General features: G+C 50.7%; 2 protein-coding genes and 1 long non-coding RNA gene across 10 annotated transcripts; 2 read left to right on the plus strand and 1 right to left on the minus strand.

The window, feature by feature from the left end:
* The first annotated feature begins 837 nt into the window (after positions 1 to 837).
* CLK2 (CDC like kinase 2) lies at positions 838 to 11,400 on the plus strand. 5 transcript variants are annotated; one of them, XR_008495185.2, is made up of 14 exons: positions 869 to 1,142; positions 3,375 to 3,544; positions 4,627 to 4,855; positions 5,549 to 5,636; positions 5,985 to 6,051; positions 6,218 to 6,334; positions 7,423 to 7,589; positions 8,360 to 8,454; positions 9,497 to 9,626; positions 9,724 to 9,806; positions 9,974 to 10,053; positions 10,234 to 10,324; positions 10,566 to 10,701; positions 10,874 to 11,002. XR_008495185.2 is itself a non-coding variant. In XM_054459093.2 (13 exons), the coding sequence occupies exons 2-13, from the start codon at positions 3,375 to 3,377 to the stop codon at positions 11,054 to 11,056; spliced, it is 1,500 nt and encodes a 499-aa protein (XP_054315068.1). In that variant the 5' UTR covers positions 838 to 1,142; the 3' UTR covers positions 11,057 to 11,400. The 5 variants fall into 5 exon arrangements, 4 of the variants coding, with proteins under 4 accessions (XP_054315068.1, XP_054315088.1, XP_054315097.1 ...); XM_054459093.2 differs by lacking the exon at positions 10,566 to 10,701 and having other exon boundaries at positions 838 to 1,142; positions 10,874 to 11,400; XM_054459113.2 differs by lacking the exon at positions 10,566 to 10,701 and having other exon boundaries at positions 838 to 1,142; positions 5,552 to 5,636; positions 10,874 to 11,400.
* Positions 11,401 to 11,422: 22 nt separating this feature from the next.
* Positions 11,423 to 18,390, plus strand: SCAMP3 (secretory carrier membrane protein 3). Of its 4 annotated transcripts, XM_054459146.2 has the most exons (10): positions 12,165 to 12,183; positions 12,535 to 12,612; positions 13,192 to 13,371; positions 13,623 to 13,745; positions 13,832 to 13,952; positions 15,328 to 15,456; positions 16,715 to 16,874; positions 16,986 to 17,087; positions 17,580 to 17,697; positions 17,952 to 18,390. In XM_054459146.2, the coding sequence occupies exons 3-10, from the start codon at positions 13,282 to 13,284 to the stop codon at positions 18,096 to 18,098; spliced, it is 990 nt and encodes a 329-aa protein (XP_054315121.1). In that variant the 5' UTR covers positions 12,165 to 12,183; positions 12,535 to 12,612; positions 13,192 to 13,281; the 3' UTR covers positions 18,099 to 18,390. The 4 variants fall into 4 exon arrangements, with proteins under 4 accessions (XP_054315111.1, XP_054315129.1, XP_054315121.1 ...); XM_054459136.1 differs by lacking the exon at positions 13,192 to 13,371 and having other exon boundaries at positions 11,423 to 12,183; XM_054459154.1 differs by lacking the exons at positions 12,535 to 12,612; positions 13,192 to 13,371 and having other exon boundaries at positions 11,423 to 12,183.
* LOC134738858 (uncharacterized) lies at positions 17,181 to 17,688 on the minus strand. Its single transcript, XR_010125026.1, has 2 exons — positions 17,528 to 17,688; positions 17,181 to 17,417 (listed from the first exon to the last, which is right to left on the minus strand). It is a non-coding gene; the product is annotated as an uncharacterized LOC134738858 (long non-coding RNA).
* Positions 18,391 to 18,419: the final 29 nt, after the last annotated feature.

Here is an 18,419-nt window from a genome sequence, read left to right on the forward strand (position 1 = left end):
TGCAATGGCCCAATCTTGGCTCTCTGCAACCTCCGCCTCCCGGGTTCAAGCGATTCTCCTGCCTCAGCCTCCTGAGTAGCTGGGATTACAGGCGCATGCCACCATGCCCGGCTAATTTTTGTATTTTTAGTAGAGACGGGATTTCACCATGTTGATCAGGCTAATCTCGAACTCCTGACCTCGTGACCCGCCCGGCTCGGCTTCCCAAAGTGTTGGGATTACAGGCGAGAGCCACCGCGCCCGGCCCTAGTAAATTTATATTTCTCACACATTAGGTAAGGCACCTTAGGATACAGTTCTCAAGTGAGTCCCCCTTTTCGGCACCCGATTCTCCAACCCTCCATTGCTCAAACCTTTTCTCCATGGCTGTGTCCCCACCCCGAGTCGTGCATAACTTTTGTTGATGACAAAAAGTGGCAGACTTTTGTCCTGGGGATAGGTAGGTGAAGTGTTTTAAGAAATGGTTATTTTCAGGCTATGCAGAAGAATGAGACTTCACCATCAAGCCTCACTACAGTCAGGCTTGCAGAGCAGCGACACTGTATTGACAATGACAATCCTTTCTTTTAAACTCCAAACCTAACTAAGCCACACGTCTCCATGCAAAGGGTAAAAGATTGAAGAGGAAGTGGGAAAGGACAGGAGGCGGGGCATAGCGGGCCTGGAAGGCTTCCAGCTTGTCCCTGTGGACCCTCCTCGCTCCTGTGAACTTCCGCCCCCAGTACCTCCGAGGCTCTGACAGGCGGATGCCTGCCAGCTACGTGAGCACGTGGTGGCGCGCGCGGTCCTGGGGGCGGAGCCCAGGGGGTAGCTGGGAAGCGACGCAGGACGTGAGTCCGTGCGTACGTGCTCGCTCACGGCGGCGGCGGCGGAGCGGAGAGGCCAGAGCCGGAGACCGAGCTGGGATCGGGCCCCGGGCGGGGGCGGTGCGAGCGGCGCCAAGCAGATCTTAGGGGCGGGGACGGAGCCGGGGCGGGCGGGACTGAAGCGGAGCCCGGGAACGGGGCGGGAGGTCCCAGGGTCCCGGGGTGGGGGGGTGGAGCAGCACTTCGTCGCCGCGGGGGTGCCGGGACTCCGGCCGCAGTGCCGCCGCCATCACGGACTTCCTGTGGGACAAGCGCACGGGCCTCGCCGCCAGAACGGTGAGCGCGCGGGTTGGCTGGCTGCGGGGCCGCGCGAAAAGATGGCGACCGCGGGGCGGGCGGGGTTAGGCTTGGATTGGGGGCAAGGGACGGGGGCGAGATTTGGAGAGGAGGAGAGTTGAGATCTACGAAGCGGCGGAGTAGGGAGATGAGGGGGAAGGAGGTCGGCCTGCGTTAGATGTACCGAGAAGACCTGTAGGAAACTTGGGCGGAACCAGACTAGAAGGGGTGATAGAGTAAGGATGGGAGTGGTTCCAGAGATGTGAAGAAGTGGAATATCAAAGTTGGACTCAGGGGTCCAATCAAAGCTGAAGGGGAGGAATACATCACCGTGTCACTTGGAGCATGCAGGAAGAATGTGCCTGTAGGAGTTCTGGATTTTCTGAGTAAGGAAAAAGCAAAAGATTTCAAGCTTGAGAAAGGTAGGCTAGTGATGCTTTGAGGGGGCAGTGCTGTGAGTCCGTTTGATGGTAGTATGTGGTGAGATGGCATTTATGTGGCTATGCTGATTAGGATGACTATGCTGGGAAAATCTTGTGCTTGCAGCTTGGTATGCTACCGGCCCCAGTTACATCAAGAATGCATCAAATATCACCCTCCTCAATTTGGGGAGGTTGGGAAGAAGTGATACAGAATGGTGGTCAGACATTGGAATCATTAAACCTTTTGCATACCTGATTCTCATACACCCCCACCAAGACTTCTGTCCCTGGGCCTGTTTCATTTTATTCTGCCTTCCTATTCTCATCTTCCTGGATTGTGACAGTGATTTTTCTCTTTTTTCCTTGAAGGAAAAAAAGGATTTGTGAACCATCCCATTCCAATTCCATTAACTGGAAGGTGGCCAGCTGTCAGCTAAGTAGGGCTGATATTAATTAAAACCACTTACTGGCCAGGCGCGGTGGCTCACATCTGTAATCCCAGCACTTTGGGAGGCCAAGGCGGGCGAATCACCTGAGATTGGGAGTTCGAGACCAGCCTGACCAACATGGAGAAACCCTGTCTCTACTAAAAATACAAAATTAGCTGGGCGTGGCGGCGCATGCCTGTAATCCCAGCTACTCGGGAGGCTGAGGCAGGAGAATCGCTTGAACCCGGCAGGTGGAGGTTGCGGTGAGCCGAGATTGCGCCATTGCACTCCAGCCTGGGCAACAAGAGCAAAACTCCGTTTCAAAAAAAAAAAAAAAAAAAAAACAAGAAACAGTTGTTATCTACGTCTTAAGCACAAGAATGGAGGGGCCAGATGGGATGCTGACTGTATTTTGTGGCCTACTACATTAAAACCTCTCAAGGGAGAGTTGGCCAAAGATGTGAGAGATGATTAAGTTAATTCAAGGGGCCAGACCCAGATCCCTGGAACTGATAGTATTTGGCGTTTACCTGGTATATGTAGAAACCTGGGAGACTGGATTCCTACCCTCAGGACACTGATAGTCTACTTGGGGAGATAAGATGTACTCTTAATGAGTGTACAACATTTATCATAACTGTAAACCAAAGCTTTACTCTATTGACTTGTGAGGAACTCAGCATCACACAGATCTATATCTTAGATCCTGAACGGGGATACACCGTGGCAGTCTCCATCGGTCGTCATACACTTTCCTCTGTAATGAACTGTGTCCTAGACCTGAAGGTCTTCATGGAGCTGTGTTTGAAGAAAATAAGGATAGAACACTTGAACTGGCCGGGTGCAGTGGCTCACGCCTGTAATCCCAGCACTTTGGGAGGCCGAGGCAGGAGGATCACGAGGTCAGGAGTTTGAGACCATCCTGGCCAACATGGTGAAACCCCGTCTCTACTAAAAATATAAAATTAGCCAGGAGTGGTGGCACGTGCCTGTAATCCCAGCTACATAGGAGGCTGAGGCAGGAGAATTGCTTGAACCTGGGAGGCGGAGGTTGCAGTGAGCCAAGATTGTGCCACTGCACTCCAGCGTGGCCACACAGCAAGACTCCGTCTCAAGAATAAAATAAGAACACTTGAACTGAGTGGGGGGTAACGAGGGATGGATTTGGGGGCTTTCTAGAGTTTCAGCCGGAGTTAGTAGGTGGCTGTACTCCAATAAGGAGGAATTGTAAGTACAGAGGAAGACTGAGGAAGTTGTGCCTGGTAAAAAGAGGCAGAAATAAAAGAGGGGAAAGCAGCTTAGCATCTTTGGAGCAGCCAGTCCTTGGAGGAGATTTCTGAAAACTCGAAACTTTCCTATTTCCGCTTTCCCTTGCCTTCCAGATGCCTCATCCTCGAAGGTACCATTCCTCAGAGCGAGGCAGCCGGGGGAGTTACCGTGAACACTATCGGAGCCGAAAGCATAAGCGACGAAGAAGTCGCTCCTGGTCAAGTAGTAGTGACCGGACACGACGGCGTCGGCGAGAGGACAGCTACCATGTCCGTTCTCGAAGGTGAGGCCTCAGGAGGGGATACTCAAACACAGCGTCACTCGCTCATTCATTTGTTCAACAAATACTTATTGGTTATATGCTGAAACCATTGCATTAAGTAGCTGGCTGAAGGTAATGTCGGGATAGATAACCAAAGAAGCCATTTGGGCTGCAGTGTTAAGTGTTAGAACACATAGTGAGGAACTGAGGACGTACCCAGTGCATTTGGTTCGAGTGGGGCAGGATGTTTAATTCAGAGAAAACATTGCAGAGAAAGCGACATCTGTATATGTCTGGAGGACAAGTAGAGTCAGGTGGGGGAAGTGTCTTTGGGCAGAGGGAAAGCATGTGCAAAGGACTGGGAGCTACAAGTAAGTAATAAGCTAACAGATAGTTAGATCTTTGTGTTTTAAATTTTTTTTAATTTTAAAATATAATTTATTTATTTTTGAGACAGAGTTTCACTCTGTTGCCCAGGCTGGAGTGCAGTGGCAAGATCTCAGCTCACTGCAACCTCTGCGGCCCCAGGTTCAAGTGATTCTTGTGCCTCAGCCTCCCAAGTACCTGGGACTACAGGCATGCACCATCATGCCTGGCTAATTTTTTTTTTTTTTTTTTTTTTTAAATAGAGACAGGATTTCACCATGTTGGCCTCAAACTCCTGACCTCAAGTGCTCCACCTGCCTTGGCCTCCCAAAGTGCTGGGATTACAGGCGTGAGCCACTGCACCTGGCCCAGTTTTAATATTTTAGTGGCATGTTCAGTGGAAAGAGTGGGTTAAGGATGGTTTAGAGCAAGGGGGGATTTCATTCAGGAAAGCTTGAGAAAAAAATGGCTCTTTGTTTCTTTGTATCACTGCAGCGGGAAAAAGGCCCCAATAGGGAGTGGTTCTGCAGATGCCTTTTCAGAGGTTTTGGTGACATGGCAGATGTGCTTGTTACCTCACTTCTCTGGTCCCTTGGTCCTCTCAGTGACTCAACAAGTGTCTGAGAACAGTTTTCTAGCATTACTCTTTGTCCTCACTAAGGCAGGACCTTGTCACAGGGTATGGTAGGGAATGTGGTCTGAACAGATACACCTAATTGGTGTTTGTTATCCAATAGCAGTTATGATGATCGTTCATCCGACCGGAGGGTGTATGACCGGCGATACTGTGGCAGCTACAGACGCAACGATTATAGCCGGGATCGGGGAGATGCCTACTATGACACAGACTATCGGCATTCCTATGAATATCAGCGGGAGAACAGCAGTTACCGCAGCCAGCGCAGCAGCCGGAGGAAGCACAGAAGGCGGAGGAGGCGCAGCCGGACATTTAGCCGTTCATCTTCGGTGAGTGCCAGCCCAGGCCCTTCCTCTCCCCACTCTTCTGCAGGCCCTCTAGGACTCTGGTAAGTGAGAAGTATCCTTGTTCTCAGCTGCACATTGGGGCATGAACACTGAGGTGGGCACTGAGTTTGCCTACTTTCTTGGAAGCTCTCCGACTCTTGAAGGGCCCTGGAATCTGCTTTGGAGATGGATGGGCACGGAGCATTTGTGACCCCCAGTGCTCTCCCTGGCATGTTGGGCTTATTGTGTTGGGAGCAGCTTCTACGCCCCAGCGGCCTCCACTCTTTAATGGGGACCTTGCTTGTGAACTGCCTTTTTCCCCCAAGCCCTGGGCTCTGTAGCCCCCTTGGCAGGCGGGCTTGGGTGGGGGCAAGGGGAGATCTGTGTCTGCCCGGAAGGGCATTGTGTAGAGCATGGGGTTGTGGGTGACATTGGCAACAACACCACTTCTCTGCTCTGCCCGTGCCTCTCCCTGTTCCTGTTTTGGGTTTGGGGACTTGGGATTATGCGCCACTCTCTCTTCTCACACCGATCCACCTTACTGCATCTGACGTGTTCCCTTCCACTGTCCCCCATCATCGTCTGTCCCCCCTGGCTGGGCGCCTGTGACCGGTGACCCCTCTACCACCCACCCCGCCTCCCTCCGGCCCCCGCTCCGACACCTGGCTTGCTCCGACCCCCCCTGCCCCCCGACAGCAGCACAGCAGCCGGAGAGCCAAGAGTGTAGAGGACGACGCTGAGGGCCACCTCATCTACCACGTCGGGGACTGGCTACAAGAGCGATGTACAAGCCAAATCGTAACAATCCTATAGCCTGTAATGGTCCCATAGCCATCCTAACGTCCCAAGCCAACCTGAGTCACAGCCTCTTGCCTTTTCTCAGTGGTGTTGTTTATCTGGGTGGTTTGAGTTGCTGTTGAGAATTGACCTCTGTTGTCCACTCCCAGCTCTCACGGCCCCTGGGTTAAAGGTGGTGGGAATCAAGCAGGGGTTTTCTTCCCCTGTGACCATCTGTATCTGTTCCCCTTCCTTCATCTCCACCCCAGGTTGCTGTCCCCTTTTTTCTTCCAACTCAGCTCATTCCCCACCTTCTCTCCCTCCCTCTCCCCGACCCTGCTCTCTTTCATTTCAGATGAAATCGTTAGCACCTTAGGAGAGGGGACCTTCGGCCGAGTTGTACAATGTGTTGACCATCGCAGGTAACTGTCAGTCCCTCCCTACTACGTGGGGATAAAGAGATGGTGGGGGTTATATGGGGCTTTTTTGCTAATTAACTTAAGGTAGAATTTCTTAGTCCCCCTACAGCCCTGTTCATTTTGAGACATTCTTGAGAACCCAGCAAAAGCCTCTCCTGCCAACTTACAGGGGTGGGGCTCGAGTTGCCCTGAAGATCATTAAGAATGTGGAGAAGTACAAGGAAGCAGCTCGACTTGAGATCAACGTGCTGGAGAAAATCAACGAGAAAGACCCTGACAACAAGAAGTAAGCAAGCAAGGAAGTATGTAGGGAGGCTGAGAGCCCCAACCCCTACGCAGGAGAGACTTCTAGACCTGGATTAGGCAGACGGGAGTCCTAGACCTTCTCATCCATTCATCTTTTGTTCATCATCTTAGAGTAGTAGAACATCAGGGTAGGAAAGGGGGGTGCCTATGACATTCCTTAATCCACTCCCCTTGTTTTCAGGGAAGTTAGATTGCTCTGTAGTTTGACCCCAGCCTAGAATGGCTTCTGTAGACATATACCCTGGACATAGCCCTAGGACTGAGCATCAACCTTATCGAACAACGAATCAAGCTTTTATAAGTAGAACTATGCTGATAAGGCCACAGACATTTATGCAGTAATATTTTGTTCACATACATTCACAGTCCAAAAATAGAATAAGGACATTAAGCCAAGATATGAGGCCAGTAGTAGCTGGTGGTGAATGAATATCAGGAGTTGGGCTGGGGTTGGGGTTTAGGATGGACAGTTTGATGATCCAGGATCTATACTGTTTGGAGCTTGGCACTCAACAGCTCTTCAGTAAATAGCTTTTTGAACTATTTAAAATGATGCAGGAAGATATTTTGAAACTTGGGCTGGGCATGGTGGCTCACGCCTGTAATCCCAGCACTTTGGAGGCCGGGCGGGCAGATCACGATGTCAGGAGTTCGAGACCAGCCTGGCCAATATGGTGAAACCCCGTCTGTACTAAAAATAAAAAAATTAGCCGGGCATGGTGGCAGACAACTGTAGTCCCAGCTACTTGGAAGGCTGAGGCAGGAGAATCGCTTGAACCCAGGAGGCAGAGGTTGCAGTGAGCCGAGATCGCGCCACTGCACTCCAGCCTGGGTGACAGAGTGAGACTCCATCTCAAAAAAAAAAAAAAAACCTGGCAGGTAGTACCATTCTTCTTGGGTCTGGTAGAGGCTATTCCCCAGCTGAACTGAATTTTGGTGTTAGTACTAACTGGCATGGTTTTACACAAGTATGTGGAATCAACAGCTAAGAAGTACCTCCTTGTTGGATGGCTGATGGGCAGATGGGAGCTCATCAGACAACCCCCCTTCCCCCATCTCTCTTCTCAGCCTCTGTGTCCAGATGTTTGACTGGTTTGACTACCATGGCCACATGTGTATCTCCTTTGAGCTTCTGGGCCTTAGCACCTTCGATTTCCTCAAAGACAACAACTACCTGCCCTACCCCATCCACCAAGTGCGCCACATGGCCTTCCAGCTGTGCCAGGCTGTCAAGTGTGAGTGGGGTGGGCCGAAGTGGACTCTGGGGCAGTCCCTCCCTTCATTGGATCTCTCTGTCGGTTGTGCACTGGTGAAGCCCTTCAACAGTCAGCTCTTTGTTATCTGCAGTTCTTTGATTTACTGTCATCTTGAAACGTCATCTGACTTAACTCCTTGACTGATGTCTTTATCGTCACTGATTGCTCTTACTCTACACCTAGCCTAGCAGCAGCTAGAAGAGAAAGCCTTTGGAATCAAAGCACTTAATTACCCTCCCCTTTTCCTTTCTCCCCTTCTTGGGAAAGCATCAGTCAGACAGCAAACATAAAGAGACAAAAATACACTCCTTAGGCTAAAGGCTTACATTTGTCTGGGATGAGATGTTCATTCACAGAAAAGGGGATGGGAACACAGAGTATGTAGTTCAGCTAAGGGGCAAGGTGGGGAATTCAAAGAAATATGTCATTCCTCTCGAGTCATCAAAATAATACAGTTTCACAGAATTGAGTTAACATAATGCCAGCTAGACACATGTCAGAGTGTGTACACATTACAACTCAAAGCAAACTTTTTTTTACATCAGTTGAGCTACATATGTATCTTATATTAGAAAGAGCAGAGCTTCTTAGACCAGGCATTCCATTTAGACGTAGAGCAGAAAGCAGCCCTAGTGATTCTGGACCTGTCTCCTCACTGGCTTTGCCCTAGGTAACCAGGCCTGGGGTCAGCTGATACCAGTTAGCTCTGGCCACCTGCACCAAGCCTGACCTGGCCTTCTCCCCTACAGTCCTCCATGATAACAAGCTGACACATACAGACCTCAAGCCTGAAAATATTCTGTTTGTGAATTCAGACTATGAGCTCACCTACAACCTAGAGAAGGTAAGATGGATAGGGTCTGCCCTTGGTTACTGGGGGCAGGCAGCTGGGCCACTTTGCCTTCTGCCGAGCCCTTTGTTGTCTCCCTTTTATTTCGTCCTCCCACATTTTCTCCCTGTCTGGCTCCAACTGGGTAAAACTAAATAGGTTGAAAGGGAGAGATCTCTTAAGAAGACTTAAATTGGGAGATAACTTGTACAGGGGACTTCAGATAACTTTCCAGTAGAGTGAAAGTTTTTAAGGTTCTTGGTTTAGACTGACTGACTGACTTATTTATTTATTTATTTGAGACAGAGTCTCACTCTGTTGCCCAGACTGATGTGCAGTGGCATAATCTCGGCTCACTGCAACCTCTACCTCCCAGGTTTAAGTGATTCTCCTGCCTCAGCCTCTGGAGTAGCTGGGATTACAGGCACCCGCCACCACGCCTGGCTAGTTTTTGTGTTTTTAGTAGAGATGGGGTTTTGCCATGTTGGCCAGGCTGGTCTCGAACCCCTAACCTCAGGTGATCTGCCTGTCTCGGGCTCCCAGAATGCTGGGATTACAGGTGTGAGCCACAGCACCTGGCCCGGACTTCTTTTTTGAGACGTATATTCTGTGAGGTAGGAAAGCTCGGCTCCCTTGACTAACTGGAGATAATGGAGATCTCAGACCTAAAGAAGCTCTCCCTCCTTTGACCCCTTTGCTACATGTTATATATTTTCAGAGAAACTCCTTTGCTACATGTTACATTTTTTCAGAAAAACCCATTTGCTACATGTTACATGTTTTCAGAATAACTATATATCCGGCACTTGGGTGTAGTCTTCAGATGCTTACAGATATGCACGCTATTCTATAATCATTTCTTAATCCTTTTGCTCCCCTACTTCTAAAAGTATTATGCTGGATGTGGTGGAAGCTGTAAAACAGGAAATTTCCCAGGGCTTGTAAGGCCAGGCAGGAGATCACAGTACCTTTTTTAAGGCTCAGAAGCAACGTAGAGAATACTGGTGAAATCTCAGTCTGGGTGCAGAGGTTCATCCTCTTTCTCCTCTGCTCCTAGAAGCGAGATGAGCGAAGTGTGAAGAGCACAGCTGTGCGGGTGGTAGACTTTGGCAGTGCCACCTTTGACCATGAGCACCATAGCACCATTGTCTCCACTCGCCATTACCGAGCACCAGAAGTCATCCTTGGTAAGGGAGGGCAAGGCTGTCCAAGTGTGTGAGATGATGTGGTGAGGGTGGGGCCACCTAAGCCTCGTAACACCTTTTCCCTCCCATTCTCACCCAGAGTTGGGCTGGTCGCAGCCTTGTGATGTGTGGAGTATAGGCTGCATCATCTTTGAATACTATGTGGGATTCACCCTCTTCCAGGTAAGTGATGGGATGTCTTACTTGACTGCCTGGCATTCTTCTACCTGGTTCCTTTGTTTTCTGCTGAGGACCTACCTACTCAGTTCTCCACATTGCCTACCTTCCTGGCAGCTGATCCTCAGCATGCTCTTTTCAGTCCCATGCTCAGTTCTGTTTTTGTTTCCCAGACCCATGACAACAGAGAGCATCTAGCCATGATGGAAAGGATCTTGGGTCCTATCCCTTCCCGGATGATCCGAAAGACAAGGTGAACTTGGAGGGGGCACTCGTTAACCCTTTTCCTTTTCTTTCCACAGAATTGGTCTATTTCACGTCATTTTCTTTTTTCTTTGATGCCTCCTCTCCCCCCAGTTACTTTCAGATAGGGAAATAAGGGAATTGTAACAAGGGTGACCTTCTGATTCTTCAACCTCCCCTTCCCCTCTAGAAAGCAGAAATATTTTTACCGGGGTCGCCTGGATTGGGATGAGAACACATCAGCTGGGCGCTATGTTCGTGAGAACTGCAAACCGCTGCGGGTGAGCCGGGCTCGGGATAAATAGTGCCCACCGTCTAGAAGTCACTTCCTTCTTAGGGTGGTTTGCCCCTGGAATGCTCTTCACAAGCAGAGGGTTAGGAAAGGAGGGGAGGAAAGCTGAAAGAAGACATCTTTGGTCAACAGAGGAAACATAAAGAGGGAGTGGTTTTGTGGAGGGAAGGAGGTTAGGCAGCCTAACCTTGAGACAACCAGAGATCAAAGCAATGTCCTGGATTCTTTAGGTCAGACAGAAAAGAATAAACTACCTTTGAAGAGCTTACATTTTAATGAGGAACTAAAGAAGATTCATGAAGTTGACAAGGATATACAAGTAGAAAGAACTTTCAAAGATTATGGAGTAATTGTACTAGTGGGAAGGTAGGTTGAGCTATAATATCAGAAACGTTGGTCCTGGTGTGGTCGTGGTTAGGTAGCCTTCAAATTGGTTGCAAGCAGAGCCTTGGTTCTCCAAGAATGAAAGGTAGGGTCTTGAAGAAGGCAGGGTTTGTAAGGCATCCTGCCTCACCTTTTTCCTGCCCTCCTCCACCAGCGGTATCTGACCTCAGAGGCAGAGGAACACCACCAGCTCTTCGATCTGATTGAAAGCATGCTAGAGTATGAACCAGCTAAGCGGCTGACCTTGGGTGAAGCCCTTCAGCATCCTTTCTTCGCCCGCCTTCGGGCTGAGCCGCCCAACAAGTTGTGGGACTCCAGTCGGGATATCAGTCGGTGACGATCAGGCCCTGGGCCCCCCTGCATCTTTTATAGCAGTGGGTGTCCAGTCCAGGACACTGGTGCTTTTTTATACAAGAGAATGAGCCAGAGTTCACTCCTTCCTCCTGGCTCTGTATATACCTGTGAATATGTGAAATAGTGTAAATATGAAAGAACTTGTACCTATCACTTTAACCCCTGCCTTGTACATAATGCTATTCCATCCACACAGTTTCCACCCTCACCTGCCCCCTCACACGGAGTTGGATGGGGGCCGAGTGAGGTAACCAGGTGGCATCTACCCCATGTTTTATAAGGAATTTTGTACAGTCTTTGTGAAATAAAATAACGTGCTTCATTTGACCCCCATCCCTGGAGTTGGAGGTTTGGGAATGCTGGGGTGGAGGGATGAAATGATTGGCAAACTTTCTGAGTTTGGGTATGAAGGGAGTCCTTACCCTCCAAAAGGAAGCAGAGCCAGGCTACCAGTTTATTTCCCCTGTCCACCTTATCATAGGGGAGGGTAGTGATGGGTGGGGCAGCATTTCTTTCAGATTAAAATAGAGAAGTGTTATAAGGTGGCACTTCTCAGATGTGGAATTATGAAAGTTGGGAAAGATCTGACTCTAGAGTCATTAGGCCGCGGCCCAGTATAGAGCCAGAAACCCAGGTTGAAAACGTGCTCAACCTGGCTCCTAGGGGGTTGCCATGGCCGGTCAGAAGGCTCCCGTCGTCCATCTCGGGAGACTAGGAAGGCCGGATTCCTACGCGAGGCCTGCTGGGAAGTGTAGTTCGTTAGTGGAAGGAAGTCACATGGAAGAGGGGCGGTAGTTGGTTGTAGGCACTGGGTTAAGAGGTATCACGTGGGGGCACTTTCGTCTTAGCTTTTGGCCAAGACGCAAGCGCAACCCACGGCTGCTGCGGGAATCCTTGTGGCCCTTCCGGTCGGTGGAACCAATCCGTGCACAGAGAAGCGGGACGAACTGAGGCGAGTGAAGTGGACTTTGAGGGCTACCGCTACCGCCACTGCTGCGGCAGGGGCGTGGAGGGCAGAGGGCCGCGGAGGCCGCAGTTGCAAACATGGCTCAGAGCAGAGACGGCGGAAACCCGTTCGCCGAGCCCAGCGAGCTTGACAACCCCTTTCAGGTGACTTGCGCCGGTCGGCCTCTTTTGGGCGGTCAGGTTGATTCTTCCCGGTTCTGTAGGGTCAGGCTAACTTGTATCCCCATTTGTGACATTTGATCCTGGGAAGAGCCGCCACGTGGGGTGACAGTGACTCCAGACCAGTGAGCACTCTGGGGGGCGGGCCCTGCCCCTTAATGGGCTGGTGCTGGCAGTGTTGGATGATGGATTTGAGGTAAATGTTGTCCCAGTCCTGGGACAACGGCGTGGCCCCGAAGGTGCAGTACTTGGAGCCACAGGCAGTTTGGGAATGGTCCCTGGGAATTCCCCTAGGTGGCACTGGGTGCCAGCTGAGTCCCGGGTCTCTGCCCTCAGGACCCAGCTGTGATCCAGCACCGACCCAGCCGGCAGTATGCCACGCTTGACGTCTACAACCCTTTTGAGACCCGGGAGGTGAGCTACTGGAGAGCATAGGAGTTCAAGGAAGGGAAGGGTTTGCCAGTAAGACAAGTCAGCTTGGGTACAGGGGACTTTTCTGCATGCACAGGAAGGAAGAGGCACTGTGATCTTAGTTCCCTGAGAGAGGCTAGTCAGCCATGGGATGCCTCATCCTTCTAGGGCCACCAGGGCCACCAACCCAAATGGTTTGAGCTCTGAAAGTCAGTCCTGGAAAGATCTGGAGGCTGGCAAGGCCTTAACCAATGTTCTGTATGGGGAGGCTTTCTTGAAGAAAATAAAGGTTGGGGCTGGTTGGAGTTTAGGTTAGGTGTGCAGTTTGAAAGCAAGGAATGAGGAGGACTACACCTGTTTGTCCCACTGGATTAGAAAATGGTGAGTTGTAAGAATTTAAGGGGTTTTCATGGTACTTAAAACTTAAAAAAAAAAGCGGGGGGAGCCAAGCATGGTGTGCACACCTGTAATCCCATTTGGGAGGCTGAGGTGGGAGGATTGCTTGAGCCCAGGAATTTGATGAAGACCATCCTGGGCAACAGCAAGACCCTCATCTCTTGAAATGTTTTAAAAATTGGCTAGGTGTAGTGGCACATGCCTGTAGTCCTTGCTACTTGGGAGGCTGGGATGGAAAGACTGCTTGGGCCCAGGAGTTTGAGGCTTCGATGATTGATGATTGCACCACTGCACTCCAGCCTGGGTGGCAGAGAGACAACCCCACACTCCAACCCCAGAAGAAAAGAAAAGAAAAAAAAAAACACAGTTAAGTGGGGGGATATGGTAAATGAGTGATTTGAGTCCTCACTAAGTAATTGGATATGAGGGAAGATAAGGCTGCTACAGGTCATCATAGAGTTCTCTGACAGAAATTCAACAGAAGAACTAGCTTCCTAACAAATGGGGGAAAGGCTGCTTCCTTACATCATGAGTTCTGGGTCTAAAGGTATTCAAGCAGACTCTAGATTCCTGTGTTATGAGGGACTAGATGATCACTAAGGTCTTTTCCTCAACAGCCACCACCAGCCTATGAGCCTCCAGCCCCTGCCCCATTGCCTCCACCCTCAGCTGCCTCCTTGCAGCCCTCGAGAAAGCTCAGCCCCACAGAACCTAAGAACTATGGCTCATACAGCACTCAGGTACAGGAGATGTGCAGGTGAGGGCTGGGGAGAAGGGCCAGTCCTGGGGCCCAGGGCTCACATCTCCGTCTGCTCACACTGGGCAGGCCTCAGCTGCAGCAGCCACAGCTGAGCTGCTAAAGAAACAGGAGGAGCTCAACCGGAAGGCAGAGGAGTTGGACCGAAGGGAGCGAGAGCTGCAGCATGCTGCCCTGGGGGGCACAGCTAGTAAGTAGTAGAGTGGGGAAGAGCATCTGAGAGTTTGGGAGGAGCAAAAACAGGTCTTAAGGGCCTGGGCTTGGCTGGGTGCGGTGGCTCACACCTATAATCCCAGCACTTTGGGAGGCTGAGGCGGGCGGATCATGAGGTCAAGAGATCCAGACCATCCTAGCCAACATGGTGAAACCCTGTATCTACTAAAAATACAAAAAAAAAAAAAAATTAGCTGGGCATGGTGGCACGCACCTGTAGTCCCAGCTACTCGGGAGGCTGAGGCAGGAGAATCGCTTGAACCCAGGAGGCAGAGGTTGCAGTGAGCCGAGATAGCGCCACTGCACTCCAGCCTGGTGACAGAGTGAGACTCCGTCTCAAAAAAAAAACAAAAACAAAACACAAACCTGGGCTCTGGAGTCAGACTGCTGAGTTTGAATTTTAGAGATACTGCTTACTAACCATGAGCTTTTAGGGAAGTTACTTAATCTCGAATGCCTCAGTTTCCCTATTTATAAAATGAAAACCACGTTTGCATCTGTTTGACAGGGTTGTTGTGAAGGTTAAACAAGATATATGTGAAGTGCTTGGTACAGTGCTTAGATGTTTTAAATAATAATGAACAGTATTAATTTTTCCACTCTCCCTTGTCTCCCTGGACCCCAAATTGGAGATAAAAGAGAGGATCCAGGGCTGGGTATGGTGCCTCACGCCTGTAATTCCAACACTTTGGGAGGCCGAGGCAGGCAGGTTGCTTGAGCTCAGGAGTTAGAGACCAACCTGGACAACATAGTGAGATCCTGCCTCCAAAACATTAATGAAGAAAATTAGCAGGGCATGATGGTACCTGTCTGTAGTCCTAGCTCCTCAAGAAGCTGAGGTGGATGGCCAGGTGCCAGGGCTCATGCCTGTAATCCCAGCACTTTGGGAGGCCGAGGCGGGTGGATCACCTGAGGTCAGGAGTTCAGGACCAGCCAACGTGGTGAAACCCTGTCTCTACCAAAAATACAAAAATTAGCTGGGTGTGGTGGCATGTGCCTGTAATCCCAGCTACTCGGGAGACGGAGGCAGGAGAATTACTTGAACTCGGGAGGTGGAGGTTGCAGTGAGCCAAGATCACACCAGTGCACTCCAACCTGGGCAACAAGAGCAAAACTCTATCTCAGGAGAAAAAAAAAAAAAAGAAGCTGAGGTGGGAGGGTTGCTTGAGCCCAGGAGGCTGAGGCTACAGTGAACCGTGATGATACCACTACCTTCCAGCCTGAACAACAGAGACCCTGTCTCAAAAAAAAAAAAAAAAAAGAGGATCCAGGGATGGAGAGAAGGGGGGAGTGATTCCTTTGTTGGTCTCTGTCTTACTTCTGAGGTCCACCTGTTTTTTTGTGCCTTACAGCTCGACAGAACAATTGGCCCCCTCTACCTTCTTTTTGTCCAGTTCAGCCCTGCTTTTTCCAGGACATCTCCATGGAGATCCCCCAAGAATTTCAGAAGACTGTATCCACCATGTACTACCTCTGGATGTGTGAGTAGTGAGAAGCCTTTTGGAGGAAGTTACAGGTAGATCTCTTAACTGCCCTGGGGTCTGCTCACCAAGAACCAAACACTTCACCTCTATTTAGAACTCACCAGCCTGCTAGCAAATGTTCTTGCCCTCTCCCCACTTTTTATTGTCCATATGCAGGAATATATTTTGAATTATTAGATGTCTTTGGGCTGGGTGCAGTGGTTTACGCCTGTAATCCCAGCACTTTGGGAAGCTGAGGTGGGTGGATAATCTGAGGTCAGAAGTTTGAGACTAGCTTGATCAACATGGAGAAACCCCATCTCTACTAAAAATACAAAATTACCTGGGGGTGGTGGCGCACACCTGTAATCCTAGCTACTTGGGAGTCTGAGGCAGGAGAATCACTTGAACCCGGGAAGTGGAGGTTGCAGTGAGCCGAGATCATGCCATTGCACTCCAGCCTGGGCAACAAGAGCAAAACTCCATCTCAAAAAAAAAAAAAAAGTCCGGGCACGGTGGCTCACACCTGTAATCCCAGCACTTTGGGAGGCCCAGGCAGGCGGATCACGAGGTCAGGAGATCGAGACCATCCTGGTTAACACGGTGAAAACCCATCTCTATTAAAAATACAAAAAATTGGCCAGGCACAGTGGCACACGCCTATAATCCCAGCACTTTGGGAGGCCAAGGTGGGCGAATCACGAGATCAGGAGATCAAGACCATCCTGCACCATCTCTACTACAAATACAAAAAATTAGCCAGGCGTGGTGGCGGGCGCCTGTAGTCCCAGCTACTTGGGTGGCTGAGGTAGGAGAATGGGCGTGAACCCGGGAGGCAGAGCTTGCAGTGAGCCGAGATCCTGCCACTGCACTCCAGCCTGGGCGACAGCGAGATTCCGTCTCAAAAAAAGAAAAAAAAAATTAGCTGGGCGTGGTGGTGGGCGCCTGTAGTCCCAGCTACTCTGGAGGCTGAGGCAGGAGAATGGCGTGAACCGGAGAGGCGAAGCTTGCAGTTAGCCGAGATTGCGCCACTGCACTCCAGCCTGCGCGACAGAGCCAGACTCCGTCTCAAAAAAAAAAAATGTCTTTGCAAGGGGATCACACGTTATTGAGATTTGCTTTCTCCATCTCCCCTGTTGAGGATTCCATGAAGGCAGCAGCTGCCTTCATTTCCTTACTCTGCCATGTTTGGTGAATATTATAGGGTGAGCATAGATGGGAAGGAGCCTCCATTGCAGTCCAGAAGGTCTCCTCATCCTGTCCCTCTGCCCCTTAGGCAGCACGCTGGCTCTTCTCCTGAACTTCCTCGCCTGCCTGGCCAGCTTCTGTGTGGAAACCAACAATGGCGCAGGCTTTGGGCTGTCTATCCTCTGGGTCCTCCTTTTCACGCCCTGCTCCTTTGTCTGCTGGTACCGCCCCATGTATAAGGCTTTCCGGTAAGTGTGTTAGTGGTGGGAGAGTGATGGAGACCTGGGATGGGCCCCACGTCTGCCCATCCTTCAGCTCTAATTCTTCTCCCACCCTCCCCATTTTTCTCCTCTTTGTAGGAGTGACAGTTCATTCAATTTCTTCGTTTTCTTCTTCATTTTCTTCGTCCAGGATGTGCTCTTTGTCCTCCAGGCCATTGGTATCCCAGGTTGGGGATTCAGGTTTGTGAGGCTGTTATCCACCCTCACCTTTCCCTCTAGATCAAGCCAGCACTGGGTGCTGGGATAGGAGTTGTTCAGAAAAAGGAAATGTGGTTTTAATCCTTGGGAGGTACTAGTTTAATGAGATACAAGACATACTTCCAGGATAGAGCGCAGACAGCACCCTTGAGACATATAGATTGAAGGGAAGAATGCTGCATTTGGCCAATCTGAGGTGGCCTCCTGGAGGAGGCATAGAACCATGGTTGAAAGGAGGAAGAAGAATCCCCAGATGAGTGCCTGGAAGAGCTTGGAGAGCTCAGGGCTAATGGTTCAGAAACTGGAATTAAACTGTGAAGAGAGTAGATACAGTTTGGGATTGTGGTGCTTGGAATGCTGCTAGATTGGCAGGGAGCCACTGCTGATGGGAAGGGTAGGAACAGGGGATGCTGGTGACATACCAGTGGAGAAGCTGAGGAGCTCCTCTTCACTGGCACATCCTTCCCTTTACAGTGGCTGGATCTCCGCTCTGGTGGTGCCGAAGGGCAACACAGCAGTATCCGTGCTCATGCTGCTGGTCGCCCTGCTCTTCACTGGCATTGCTGTGCTAGGAATTGTCATGCTGAAACGGGTGAGGGCTGTGTTGAAGGTGGGGCCGGGATGGTGAGATCATGGGTCCCCCGGGGCGTGGGTGGAACATTCAGGAGCAACTGGCACAGGTCAGGCTGCTGGGTGGTTCTCAGCTAATGGACCTCTGGGGTGTGTGTTTCTGTGTGTGAGTGTGTGTGCTGGGCAGCAGGCTGCTGAGTGGTAGTGATGCTGTTAGGCTGGGGTGGGGAACCAGTGGCTGGAATGGGCTGGAATGTCTTTGTCCTCTACTTGCAGATCCACTCCTTATACCGCCGCACAGGTGCCAGCTTTCAGAAGGCCCAGCAAGAATTTGCTGCTGGTGTCTTCTCCAACCCTGCGGTGCGAACCGCAGCTGCCAATGCAGCCGCTGGGGCTGCTGAAAATGCCTTCCGGGCCCCGTGACCCCTGACTGGGATGCCCTGGCCCTGCCACTTGAGGGAGCTGACTTAGCTCCCGTCCCTAAGGTCTCTGGGACTTGGAGAGACATCACTACCTGATGGCTCCTCCGTAGTGCTCCCAATCCTATGGCCATGACTGCTGAACCTGAGAGGCGTGTGGGGAGTCCACTGTGACCTAGTCCCCCCATCAGGCCACACTGCTGCCACCTCTCACACGCCCCATCCCAGCTTCCCTCTGCTGTGCCACGGCTGTTGCTTCGGTTATTTAAATAAAAAGAAAGTGGAACTGGAACTGACATCCCCGTTTTCTGAATCTTCATTGGGA

This window comes from Pongo pygmaeus, chromosome 1, assembly GCF_028885625.2.
Source record: "Pongo pygmaeus isolate AG05252 chromosome 1, NHGRI_mPonPyg2-v2.0_pri, whole genome shotgun sequence".
Classification (NCBI taxonomy): Eukaryota; Metazoa; Chordata; class Mammalia; order Primates; family Hominidae; genus Pongo; species Pongo pygmaeus.

Bases quoted from the DNA above. Each gene is read 5' to 3' on its own strand.
- CLK2 (XM_054459093.2), top strand. From the start codon at position 3,375: ATGCCTCATCCTCGAAGGTACCATTCCTCAGAGCGAGGCAGCCGGGGG. The intron at 6,335-7,422 runs GTAAGCAAGCAA...CTCTCTTCTCAG, and splicing joins AAAGACCCTGACAACAAGAA to CCTCTGTGTCCAGATGTTTG. The intron at 7,590-8,359 runs GTGAGTGGGGTG...TCTCCCCTACAG, and splicing joins GCTGTGCCAGGCTGTCAAGT to TCCTCCATGATAACAAGCTG.
- SCAMP3 (XM_054459136.1), top strand. From the start codon at position 12,118: ATGGCTCAGAGCAGAGACGGCGGAAACCCGTTCGCCGAGCCCAGCGAG. The intron at 12,613-13,622 runs GTGAGCTACTGG...TTTCCTCAACAG, and splicing joins ACCCTTTTGAGACCCGGGAG to CCACCACCAGCCTATGAGCC. The intron at 17,088-17,579 runs GTTTGTGAGGCT...TTCCCTTTACAG, and splicing joins ATCCCAGGTTGGGGATTCAG to TGGCTGGATCTCCGCTCTGG.